Source organism: Heptranchias perlo, chromosome 5, assembly GCF_035084215.1.
Source record: "Heptranchias perlo isolate sHepPer1 chromosome 5, sHepPer1.hap1, whole genome shotgun sequence".
NCBI classification, from domain to species: Eukaryota; Metazoa; Chordata; class Chondrichthyes; order Hexanchiformes; family Hexanchidae; genus Heptranchias; species Heptranchias perlo.
The window spans coordinates 20116033-20129580 of NC_090329.1; the positions used below are offsets into that span (position 1 = coordinate 20116033).

The window sequence follows — 13548 nt, forward strand, 5'->3', positions numbered from 1 at the left end:
GTTGCAGGACGCATTAAAACACGGTATAATCTGCTCACTGGATAAATATTTCATGCAATAAATCCCTGACGTGCCCTCTGATTGTAATATGGATTTTACTTTGAGCTGCAGTCTAGGAAGTAACAAGAGATCCATTCAATGAGATTGAGGAGTTGTTGAATAGTGATGTCACAGAACAGGTGATTTCATTCAACCCAACAAAGCAAAAAGAAAGTGGACTGTGGGGCCTTAATGTGGGAACATCCTTTTCAATTGTATTCAGCACTGTCATCAATGGCCGCAGGTTGTTAAGACAGTATTTGTGCTTTAGTGTTTAGGGGTTTTCTACAAGGAATGTTAGCCAAGTTCCAAGGAATAGCACAGAGTGGCCAAGGAGTATTGATTTTACGAGGAATCAACGCACTTTTGAACTAGAGACCTCTAAGGCAGGCTGATACAGTGCCCAGACAAACACACGTTATTCGTCTGAACATTTTCACCATTATAACATGCAGAGGCTCCAAATGAGCTTTACCATCATCATAAAAAAAAAGGTTCAGGGCTTAACTCTTCACCTGTGGCGTATAACTTAAAAATCTCTGGCACTAACTTACCTCCTCGCGAGCTGAAAGACACCAGGCATTAGTCTGAGCACAAGATTGGAGATTTACATACAAAGAATTTACAGCACAGAAACAGTCCATTCGGCCCAACTGGTCTATGCCGATGTTTATGCTCCACATGAGCCGCCTCCTCCCACCCCTCTTCATCGAACCCTATCAATATATCCTTTTATTCCTTTCTTCCTCATGTACTTAATCTAGCTTCCCCTTAAATGCATCTGTGCTAGTCACCTCAACTGCTCCACTTGGTAACGAGATCCACATTCTAACCACTCTCTGGGTAAAGAAGTTTTTCCTGAATTCCTTCCTGGATTTATTGGTGCCAATGACACCTAGTTTTGCATTCCCCCACAAGCAGAAACATTTTCTCAACGTCTACCCTGTCAAACCCCTTCATAATGATCAGTACAATCAAGTACTCACCCTGTTGAGCCGTACAATGTTCCCTTCGTTGTCTTCATCGCTCGATAGATCAATACATTCCAACACAGGCCTTAATGGCTCCTCCTTTTAATCACAAAAGAAAGTAAATTACTCCACGGACACATTTCAACACAAATTTGCTGCACTCGTCCTCATGATGGCTGTTATTACAATCACCCAATCCAATGCAGTGCAGAAGGCATTGGACTAGTATGAAGATCCCCCTCCGTCAAAAAAGAGCTGTGAAATAATTGTTTAAGTCGTGAAGATACTTAGAATTGGCACTCCCTGCTCAGCCTCTTCCGTGACTACACTGATGGGAAGCACCTGGAGAGGCTCCATGACAGTCCATACCTTGCTCTGTACCACCCATTCTTCCAAATTGAAAAAACTGTAAAAAAGGCAATCTTTTGATCATTGTTTGATTAGGAGTAACTTATCTTTTTATTTAAAAAAAGTCTAATTCTTTCAATAAAAATACCTACAATTTAGTGACAATAGCCATCTCAAATGTAGGTCTTTATCTCAGGCTCCACTGAAGCCAGATCATCGCAGGATCAGGTTATCAGTTGGAAAATCTCCATCCCCAGCCAACAGTGTGCAGTTTCCTTCAGGGACCTAACTGAGGAACAGTATCGTCATGGCAACACTTAACAGCAAGCCATCTTTCTTTTTGGTAATAAAACACGGTGAGAACCCAAAAGGATGCTACAAAAAGCCAAAACTGAGGATGACCATGACCCCATACTGTTTATAATTGACAATGAGGACTTGGACTCAGAAGCTCAATGCAAAATGGCCAAACTCACAATAAACAACGAGCAGCAACTTCATCGGAGCAGGTAGCTCAGGAATTACAAATGGAGTTGAGACAAAATACGCAACTGGATGCAAATTAACATGGACAAGCGTGAAGTACAGCATGTAGGAAGAAAATTGAGTGACGAGAGTACTCTGAATAGTGTTGCAGTAGCTGCTATGATACACAAAGTCCAACAACTGCAGAGCAATGAGCAAAGCGTGGTTAGAATATAGAACTTGCTACCACATGGAGTTGTTGAGGCAAAGATGCCTTTAAGGGGAAGCTAGATAAGTACATGAGGGAGAAAGGAATAGAAGGATATGCTGATAGGTTCAGATTAAATAAGGTGGGAAGAGGCTCGTGTGGAGCATAAACCTCTTGGGCCAAATGGCCTGTTTCTATGCAATTCCATGTAAAGCTGAACTAGATGGCCAAAGCGGTAGAGTACAAGTCGCGAACCGTACCAGTTTCTGGTCAGACCGTGCCTTAGGTACTGTTCCAGTTCTGGTCACTGCGACTCAAGGGAGATGTTCAGCTCAGAGAAGAACCACAAGACTGATCCTTAGCATCGGAGGACTGGATTATGAGGAAAGGCCTGCTGATTCTTCAGCTTTTCAGTCTTGACAGGAGGGACTTGAGACAGAAGTATGTAAGAGAATAAATGGTACAGAAAAGGTAGATCTGGAGTGAGACTTCAAACTAAACTGTGAAAGAATGATGAAGGGACACGTGTTCAAACTAGTAAAAGGGAAATTTTGGGTTGGTGTCTGGAAGGTCCTCTTCACACACCTGTTAAAAGAGAGTGAGGAAGAGTGGAAGGCCATTCAGCACCTCGAGCCTGTTCCGCCATTCAATTAGATCATGGCTGATCTGTACCTATCTTGTGAAATCTCCATCGAAGGGGGGAATGGAGTGGAGTGGTGAGAGAACTTTTGTGCAGCGTTGAATTCAGGAAAGCTGAGATGACTTCAGAGAGTGTGGAACTGTGGAGGAAAGTGCTCCATGATTGAACCTTGCTTGGATGATGAACCTATTCCAAAAAGCTAGGTGGATAATGAACAAAATAAGAATGGGATTTTTCTGTAACCAGCCCAGTGAGGGTTGTTTTTTTTGTTATCATGTATGCTGGACCAAAGCTCACCGGCAATGCCGTGAACTGACTGCCCCCAACTTTCCATCGTCAGCTCATTTGAGTCATTATTCAGAGCTGCCTCGGCTTTGTACAGGGAGCCAACCTAATAGGAGAAGTGGGAAATCTGGCCAGGAGGTCAAAATTAAAGGCATCTGTACGCTTAAAAGGTGAGTGGCTACATATGGGGGCAAATATTGTTTCCGCTTCCATCAAGCTTAAAAGTGAATTTTAGTTATTTGCCAACTTTTGGCAAGGTTGGGAGAAAGAGGGGAAGATACTTCCACATCAAGGCACAAAACAACAACAACTTGCATTTATATAGCACCTTTAACGTAGTAAAAACATCCCATGGCGCTTCACGATTATCAAATAAAATTTGACACAGAGCCACATAGAAGACACAGACATAGAAAAATAGGAGCAAGAGTAGGCCGTTCGGCTCTTCAGGCCTGCTCCGCCATTCAAAATGACCATGGCTGATCGTCTAACTCAGTACCCTGTTCCCGCTTTTTCCCCATATGCCTTGATCCCTTTAGCATCAAGAAATATATCTATCTCCTTCTTGAATACATCCAATGACTTGGCCTCCACTGCCTTCTGTGGTAGAATTCCACAGGTTCACCACCCTCAGTGAAGAAATTTCTCCTCATCTCGGTTCTAAGTGGCATACCCCGTATCCTGAGACTGTGACCCCTGGTTCTGGACTCCCCAGCCATCGGGAACATCCTCCCTGCATCTAGTCTGTCTAGTCCTGTTAGACTATTATATGTTTTGATGAGATCACCTCTCATTCTTCTAAACTCCAGTGAATATAGGCCTAGTCGACCCAATCTCTCCTCATACCTCAGTCCTGCCATCCCAGGAACCAGTCTGGTAAACCTTTGTTGCACTCCCTCCATGGCAAGGACATCCTTCCTCAGTTAAGGAGACCAAAACTGCACACAATACTCCAGATGTGATCTCACCAAGGCCCTGTATAACTGCAGTAAGACATCCCTGCTCCTGCACTCAAATCCTCTTGCAATGAAGGACATAAGGAGACATTAGGGCAGGTGCTTGGTCAAAGGAGGTAGGTTTTAAGGAGCACCCTAAAAGGAGAGAGAGGTAGAGAGGTGGAGAAGTTTAGAGAGGGAATTCCAGAGCTTAGGGCCAAGGCAGCGGAAGGCACGGCCGTAGAAAACAGATTCTGTGGGCAAGTGATAGTACTAGGGCAGCACTCGAACCCCATTGGCTAAATGGACGTGTCACTGCACGAGGCGGGGAGAGAAGGGTTTCCTTATTTGGTAATTCAGGGCACCCTCCCCAAAGGACAGCAGTGCGCCATTCCTGGCAGCAAGTGATAACCACGCTCAACACTGTGTCCATTACATGCAGGACCTGGGTTGGGGGGGGGGGGGGGCGGGGGGGTGAGGAAACAGAAGAAAATCTCACACTGGAACAGGAGCAGGCCATTCAACCCCTGGAGCCTGTTCCGCCATTCAATTAGATCATGGCTGATCTGTACCTCAACTCCATTTACACACCTTGGTTCCGGAACCCTTAATACCCTTGCCTAACATTAATCTATCAAGCTCAGTTTTGAAATTTTCAATTGACCCCCAGCCTCAACAGCCTTTTTGGGGGAAGAGAGTTCCAGATTTCCACTCCCCTTTGTGTGAAGAAGTGATTCCTGACATCACCCCTGAATGGCCTTGCTCTGATTTTAAGGGTAAGCCCCCTTGTTCTGGACTCCCCCACCAGAGGAAATAGGGTGGAAAGAGAGAAACTATCATATCCTTTATTCATCTTCAAACACCTCAATTAGATCATTCCTTAATCTTCTATACTTGAGGAAATACAAGCCTAGTCTATGCGACTTGTCATAATTTAACCCTTTTTGCCCTGGTATCATTCTGGTGAATTTGTACTGCACCCCCTCCAAGGTCAATATATCCTTCCTGGCATGCAGTGCCCAGAACTCAATACAGTCTCCAGATGGAGTCTAACCAGAGCTCTGCACAGCTGTCACATCACATCCACCCCAATGTAATCCAGCCCCCTTGAGATAAACACTAACATTCCATTAGCCTTTAAAATTTTTTTTTGTACCTGTCCAAATAAAGCAACCTACCAAGACTACCCAACAGTACCATATATCTCATGAGGGCCCAAGAAGATTGCATGCCACCACGCCTGCTTGGAGTCTTACCCCGTGCCAAGCCCTCACACAACCTTACAAGTCTTCCTTCACATTTCATGCCCAGATATCAGGAGGGCACCCCTTTAGGATGGAATGATAAACCTTGCCACACTCGCATCTTCCAAGGGCCATTAACACCACAGGTCATTTTGAAACAACCTACCTGCATGACGTAGCCGCTGACTGACCCTCAGGTTAGCGTGCAGGTTGTACACACCTGTCATTAGCCACACGTTTCCAACCTCTCAAAGTGGGTGGTCTGCTAGCATAACAAGATAGCAATGGAAGGGCACGATCCTCAAGAAAGGACTTCTTGGTCAAGCACTGGTGCCAAAGGCACATGGCTGGAGAGGGGTCACTGGACCCTCCTAGGTGGATCTATCCCACCTGCCTCACGTAAAAGGTAGACCTGCCTCCGATCGTTCCTCTGGAACTCCTCCTTGTACTCCAGCTCCTTGACGGCAAGAGGAATTCCAAAGGAATGCTCATCACATCAGCAGGGACTCTCTTGACTGGTGAAAAATAGGAGGGGGGGGGGGGGGAAAAGAATAAAAAGGCAAAATTAAGTGTAAAACGCAGTTTAAAAATTAAAATAAATGCAACAAAATCAAACCAGAAATGCAACAAACAAGTCAGCAATCCCAGGGGGAAGACAGCTTTATCCACACCATATAGCCAAAACAGCAGCGTATAAGACTCGCACCGCACAGGTCTCTGATCAGATCACGCCTTGAGTTTAGTCTGGTCATTGAGTCAAAAAGTAGATGTTCAGCTGCCACATGTGGCCCAGAGTAGCACCACGATCACTGCTGTGTCGCTCCCTTCCCCCCGCACCCCCCCCGCAACGATTGGCACAGCATCCGCCACCCCCCATTTATATGGGAACATAGCAATAACATGACACTGGAGGAGCAAATCACAGGAAGATACAGGGAATTAGATACAGCATTAGAATACATACGCTCACAAATATCACTTCATCTTCACTTTCCCGTTTTTCTGCTGCCATCAACCCATCACTGGACGACATGATGGAAAATGGGATTCTGTGGTGAGGGAAAAAACACAAAAAAATTGGCAAGTTGTTTTCGAACACCTTTGAAAATAGTCAAAGAACTACCCTGCAGACTTGTCTAAAAAACATGTCTTCAATCTTTCCTAAAGCAAGCAAAGTAGAATTGAAATAGCCGTTGGAAAGTTGTCAAACTCCCTCTCGTAGAGCCAGCAACATTATTACATAGAATTTTACAGCACAGAAAGACTATTCGGCCCAACAGGTTCATGCCAGTTTTTATGATCCACATGGGCCTCCTCCCACCCCTCATCATCCAACCCTATCAACATATCCTTCTATTCCTTTCTCACTCATGCATTTATCCAGCTGCCCCTTAAATGCATTCATGCTATCTGCCTCAACTACTTCTTGTGGTATCAAGCTCCACCTTCTAACCACTCTCTGGGTAAAGAAGTTCCTCCAGAATTCTCTATTGGATTTATTAGTGACAATCTTATATTTATGGTCCCTAGTTTTTGTCTCCCCCATAAGCAGAAAAATCTTCTCTACGTTTACCCTATCAAACCCCTTCATAATCTGAAAGACCTTTATCAGGTCACCCCTTAGCCTTCTCTTTTCCAGAGAAAAGAGCCCCAGCCTGTTCAGTCTTTCCTGATAGTTATAACCTCTCAATTCTGGTATCATCCTTGTAAATCTTTTTTGTACCTTCTCCAGTGCCTCTATATCCTTTTTATAATATGGAGACCAGAACTGTGCACAGTACTCCAAATGTGGTCTAACCAAGGTCCTATACAAGTTTGACATTATCTTTTGTACAAGTTTGCCAACTTTCAATCCTCATGTACTGTGCCACGATCCATTTCAACATGTCCTATTTGAACTCAACTCTTCCCCAGAACCTCTAAACTGTGCAGCTTCTTGCCTCAGCTTCCCCTCCCTCGAACAGTCCACAGGTTTTTAAAACTCAAGTTTGGCAGCACCACATACTATGGAGCTTGATCCTTGGCCAGGGCTCTCATAGGAACAGGAGTTGGCCATTCAGCCACTCGAGCCTATTCCACCATTCAATTAGATGGTGGCTGATTTATATCTTAACTCCATCTACCCGCCTTGGTTCCATAACCCTTAATAAACCTTGCCTAACATTAATCTAACAATCTCAGTTTTGAAATTTTCAATTGATCCCCAGCCTAAAGCTTTCTTTTTGGTTGGGGGGGGGGGGGGGGGGGGGGAAGGAGGGGGTTCCAGATTTCCACTCCCCTTTGTGTGAAGAAGTGCTTCCTGACATCACCCCTGAACAGCCTAGCTCTAATTTTAAGGTTATGCCCCCTTGTTCTGGATTCCCCCACCAGAGGAAATAGTTTCTCATTACCTACCCGAGCAAATCCCTTAATCATCTTAAACATCTCAACAAAGAAGTTGAAAAGAAAAGTTGCACGAGCACAATCTCCCACTTGTCTTTCAATGCATACTCAACACTGGGTTAAAAGTTCTTTGGGCTCAAGACCCCCTCTAGTTACACATACATGAACTAAAAGTAGCCCTTAAATACAAATGCTGCTGTTAAGAAAATCATTGGAATATTTAGATTGTTTGTTTTCCAATTGATCACAAAATGCAACAGCATGACTTTGGTTTTCAGCTTAAAGGACTTCAGTTACATGGAGAGACTGGAGACGCTGAGATTGTTCTCCTTGGAGCAGAGACGGTTAAGGGGAGATTTAATAGAGTTGTTCAAAATCAGAGAGAGATTTCCACTGGCAGGTGGGTCAGTAACCAGAGGACACACATTTAAAATAATTGGCAAAAGAACCAGGGGAAGGGAGATTTTTTTTTTAACGCATCAAGTTATGATCTGGAATGCACCGTCTGAAAGGGCGGTAGAAGCAGCTTCAATAGTAACTTTCAAAGGGAACTGAATATACAGGGTGCTGTTGCTGTTTGTAATCATTATCAGCTTTGTAGCATTTTCACCTCCGAGTCAGAAGGCTTGAGCATTAAATCTAGGCTGACACCCCCAGTGCCAGTACTGAGGGAGTGCTGCACTGGCTAAGGTGCCATCTTCCACGAGACATTAAACCAAGGCTCCGTCTGCCCCCTCGGGTGAACGTAAAATATCCCATGGTACTATTTCCAACAAGAGCAGAGAAGTTCTCCACAGTATCCTGGCCAATATTTATTCCTCAATCACTGAAAAAACAGATTATCTGGTCATTATCACATTGCTGTTTGTGGGAGCTTGCTGTTTGTGGGAGCTTGCTGTGTGCAAATTAGCTGCCGTCTTTCCTTCATTGCAACAGTTCAAAAGTACTTCATTGGCTGTGAAGTGCTTTGGGTCATCCTGAGGTCATGAAAGGCGCTATATAAATGCAAGTTCTTTCTTTCCATACTGAATTCTGCAGCTTTACCGCATTATCTGTTTTTTGTTCCAGTCACATGTACATTTTGTAGAGGCATCAAATGGTTGGGAGGCTATAGAAGCCTTGAGGGATTTGTACTCAAATCACAAGAGCAAATTTTCAGTCTTCTGCATCCCTCAGATGTGTTAGAGAATAATGGGTCAACGTAATGTTATGAAACAATTCTGATGACTGCATAATCATCTGAAATCAAAATTATTTCCAAACAAAGTCACTTCCATAGAATCATAGATTGATACAGCACAAGCCATTCAGCCCATCATACCTGTGCCAGCTCTTTGAAACAGCTATACAATTAGTCCCACTCCCCTGCTCTTTCCCCATAGACCTGCAATTTTTTTCCCTTCAAGTATTTATCCAATTCCCTTTGGAAAGTTATTATTGAATCTGCTTCCATCACCCTTTCAGGCAGTGCATTCCAGATCATAACAACTCACTGCGTGAAAAAAAGTTTCCTCATGTCGCCGATCCTTCTGCCACTGGAAACAGTTTCTCCTTATTTACTATCAAAATGTATCATGATTTTGAAAACATCTATTAAATCTCCCTTCACCTTCTCTGCTCCAATGAGAACATCTATCTTTTATGATGAAGGGAGATAATGCAGGTTGCTCATCATCTGAGAAAGGTGAACATTTCAGATTGTAGAGTCACAAGAGGAGGAGTACCACCCAAAACACTGCATAGGTAATTTTCTCGTGTCTTTCTCAGCATCAGATCAACATCAGATTGCCAGTGTTGGAAGGATGTAGCTTCAAGACTCTCAGCTGACATTTCAGTGCAGTAGAGGGAATGCTGTCTTTGGATGATACATTCGGTCAAGACTCTGTTCAATGGTCGAGGATCGCTTCTCAAGATCCAATGGCACTATATGAAGACTGGGAGTTCCCCCGCTGTCCTTGGAGATGTTAAGCTGTGGACCTGACTACCTGTTACAGTGGATGAGATGGATTGTCAAGATCCAAATGGTACTGTTTGAAGATTGGGGCTTCCCCAGATGTGCTGGCCAACCTTCACCCATCAAACACCCACACCCAAAAAAAAATTTAAACTCGTTATCCACAGCTGCAGGACTTTGCTGCGCACAAACTGGATGCTGTGTTCAACAGCATGGCAACATGAACTGGGCAATGTAATTCATTCATTGCAAAGCACTTACAACATTTCTAGATGTTTTCACTTGTGGGGAATCCAAAACTAAGGGCCATAAATATACAATAGTCACTAATAAATCCAGTAGGGAATTCAGGAGAAACTTCTTTGCCCGGAGAGTAGTTAGAACGTGGAACTTGCTACCACAACGAGTGGTTGAGGCTGATAGGGTTAGATGAAGACGGGTGGGAGGAGTCTCGTGTGGAGCATAAACAACGGCATGGACCAGTTATGCCGAATGGCCTCTCTGTGTGCTCTAGATTCTATGTAATTCTGAGAGATTTGAAACTGCACTATTAAAATACAAGTTCTTTCCTCCCCTCTCTAAAATAGGCTTTTCATTCACATTCAACCACTGGGGCTTGTATCTTCCGTTGACATGAAGGCTGACCGCCAAGGTTTGCAACGTTGCTCTGCATCAGATGACAGGAAGGGGAAGGTGTTTGACCAGGATGCGGGTCCTGGCTTACAGTCAGATCAGCCAATAACATTTTACTGATCATGCAGATCTTTCTAACTGCATTTAACTGGTGAGCGTAACATGCTTGTGAGGAACAGATGACTTTGGACCAGTGGTTCCCAAAACTCTCCATCACTAGGGATTTTCCTCGCCTCATGTCTGGATCTGTTGTAGACTTATTGATAGAAGTTGATTGCTATGATTAGTCAACAACTCCATTATCATTGTATCTTGCGACTACCAGGATGGTAGAAGGTGAACTAGATGGATGTTGTTCTTTTTTCGTCCAGCTATTCCTATGTGTTGTTTCTTTACAAAAAGAAAACTGCTGTTGTTGCTGTACATCTGTACTAAACATTTAACTACTGTCAGGGAAAAAAAATTACACAAAATCATGCTGTTTAAAACTCCAAAAAAAAATTTAGTTAAAAATTCAAGATATAAAAGGATTACCCAGACTATGAAAAACAGCGACCACACAGTCCCAGCAATCAGAATTCACGGATATAACGAAGGGATGGCCTGCGTTTACAATCTCCTCTCCATGCCCTATTCTCAATTTGCCTCTTGATGTCCTCCCTCAACTCTTTATAAATACAAGTTGTTGTTATATAGCACCTTTAACATAGTAAAACATCCCAAGGCACTTCATAGAAGAGTAACCAGACAACAAGTGACACCAAGCCAAAGGAGACATTTTGGTCAAAGCGGTAGGTTTTGAGGAGCTCCTTGAAGGAGAAGAGAGAGATTTAAAGAGGAGAGAAGTAGAGAGGCATAGGGAGGGATTTCAGAGCTAGACAACTGAAGATATCTGAAGGGTATTAATGATAATTAAAGCTGAGAGAGGCAGAGGGGTTTAAGGAGGGATCACAGGAACAGGAGAAGGCCATTCAACCCCTCGAGCCTATTCCACCATTCAATTAGATCATGACTGATCTGTATCCTAACTCCATCTACCTGCCCTGGTTCCGTAACCCTTAATACACTTACCTAACAAAAATTTATTTTGAAATTTTCAATTGACATCCCAGTCTCAACAGCTTTATGGGGACAGTTTTCCAGATTTCCATTATCCTATGTGTGAAGAAATGCTTCCTGACATCACCCCTGAACGGCCTAGCACTAATTTTGAAGATTATGGCCCCTTGTTCAGGACTCCCAGAAAAAATAGGGTAGAGAGAAACTATCAACTCCTTCAATCATCTTAAACACCTCAATTAGATCACCCCTTAATCTTCTATACTCAAGAGAATACAAGCCCAGTCTATGCAACCTGTCCTCATTATTTAACCCTTTGAGCCCCATTACCAGATCTTAAGGCTAAGATGGGTGATGACAGTCCCCAATGGTAGGACGAAGGAAGTGGGGTATGCACACTGGGCTAGAGTTGGAGGACAGCAGAGTTCTCAGCGGGTTATAGCAGGTTACATAGATACACCCTAAGAGTCATTATTTAAAAATAAACTGCTTAATAGAGGCAATGACCCTATGATTTTATAACAAACACCTTGTTAAACTCTTTTCTTTTGAGGAGAAAGAAATATAAAAATACTGAACCTCCCTGCCCCCCCACTGCTTATCTTCTTCGGATCCAGCACTCCTGCCCCCAGCTCAGCTTTATCTTCTGCACCGTCCTCCAGCACAACACAAACTTCCTTCTTCACCTCCTCCCCGCTTGCAAACTTGCTCACAGGCAACGAGAGGCGCGGGGCCGCGCTGCTGTTGCTACTGCCGCTGCCACCGCCACCGGATTGCCCCCTGCTCTCAGCAAGAAACGCATTGCATTTAGGCCGCAGCGAAGGCTTGCAGGCGTTTGCCAAATAGTTAATTAATAATAATAATTAATTAATAACAAACACAGTTCATATATATTTAAAAAAGGAAGGCTCCGAGCCGCAGTCACGAGGAGCGAGTCACTTTGCTACATTCATACATAGAACCTTGCCCGGAGCGCGAGCCCGTTCCACCAATTCTCCGTCCGATTGCCTCTCCCCCCCACGGTCCTGCCGCCCACCCTCCCCTGATCACTGCGCATGCGCCGTCTTCAGTCCTGCTGCACAGCGTGAGCCCGCTCCGCCAATTGTCCGTCTTTTCCCCCCCCGCCCACCCTAACCCTGATCACTGCGCCTGCGCCGCCGGCTCCAACGCTACCCAGCGCCTCACACAGAGGCGGCGCCTGACTCACAATGTCTACGTCACCTGTGCATGCATATTGCAATTGCATGCATTGTGCATATGTATATTGCCATGCATATGCACCCAACAACATCAACCGGGTTGGTGCAAAGTAGATGACCCGCCAATATGGGAAATTAAAAATAAACAAAAATTCCTGGTAAATTCACAGCCAGGAATTAAAAGCAAAATACTGTGGATGCTGGAAATCTGAAATAAAAGCAGAAAATGCTGGAAATACTCAGCAAATCAAGCAGCATCTGTGGAGAAAGAAACAGAGACAGCGAAAGGTCATCGATCAGAAACGTTAACTCTCCACAGATGCTGCCTGACTTGCTGAGTATTTCCCACAGTTACTGTTTTTATATAAGAGGGGAATAAACTTGCTGTGAAATTTTCATTTTTTATGGGGAAAAAATGGTTGCACCAAAAATATTTGTTATCAGTGTGAGCCGTAATTCAGTGAGTGGCCGCCTTGCCTCTGAGTCAGATGTTAGTTCGAAGTCTCACTCCAAAGACTTGCACACAAAAAAGATCTAGGCTGACATGCCCAGTCCAGTAATGAGGGAGTGCTGCACTGTCAGAGGTGCCAACTTTCGGATGAGATGTTAAACTCAAGGTCCCATCTGCCCTCTCAAGCGAGCGTAAAAGATCCCACAGCACTATTTCAAGAAGAGCAGGGGAATTCTCCCCGGTATCCTGGGCAATATTTATCCCTCAACCAAAATCCTAAAAACAGATTATCTGGTCATTATCACATTGTTGTTTGTGGGACCTTGCTGTGCGTAAATTGGCTGCTGCGTTTCCCTACATTATAACGGTAACTACACTTCAAAAGCACTTCATTGGCTGTAAAGCGCTTTGGGACGTCCGGAGGACATGAAAGGCACAATATAAATGCAAGTTCTTTCTTTTGCGAACATGGACACAGGGTCCAAGCCCCCAAAATATAAATGTAAACAAAGGGTTTCTGCCCATGCCCTGATTTAATACATTTGCAAATGCACTTTTCTTGTTGACTTTGTGCTAGAACTTATTTTTATTATATCGATCAAGATTGTAACAACTAGCATTTATATGGGGAAAGAGAGGGGTAGTGGGTCCAACCTGCCCATCTCACACTAGAACTGAGACACAGAAGTGTAGAAGGTGCAGAGGAGATTTACCAAAATGGTACCACGGATGAGA

At 44.1% G+C, this 13548-nt stretch overlaps 1 protein-coding gene across 5 annotated transcripts in view; it reads right to left on the minus strand.

Moving 5' to 3' along the window:
- znf451 (zinc finger protein 451) overlaps nucleotides 1–12187 on the minus strand; it is a 54635-nt gene extending 42448 nt beyond the window's left edge. For 2 of the 5 annotated variants that reach the window (XM_067984059.1, XM_067984055.1), the window contains exons 1-3: nucleotides 12119–12186; nucleotides 6100–6184; nucleotides 1026–1109 (exon numbers count right to left, since the gene is read on the minus strand). In XM_067984059.1, coding sequence (XP_067840160.1) covers nucleotides 1026–1109; nucleotides 6100–6168 — 153 coding nt within the window. In that variant the 5' untranslated portion in view covers nucleotides 6169–6184; nucleotides 12119–12186. Of the gene's footprint in view, nucleotides 1–1025; nucleotides 1110–5301; nucleotides 5651–6099; nucleotides 6187–10638; nucleotides 11720–12118 lie in introns of those variants that run through there. The other 3 variants (XM_067984056.1, XM_067984057.1, XM_067984058.1) reach the window with 3 other exon arrangements.
- Between the last annotated feature and the right edge of the window lie 1361 nt (nucleotides 12188–13548).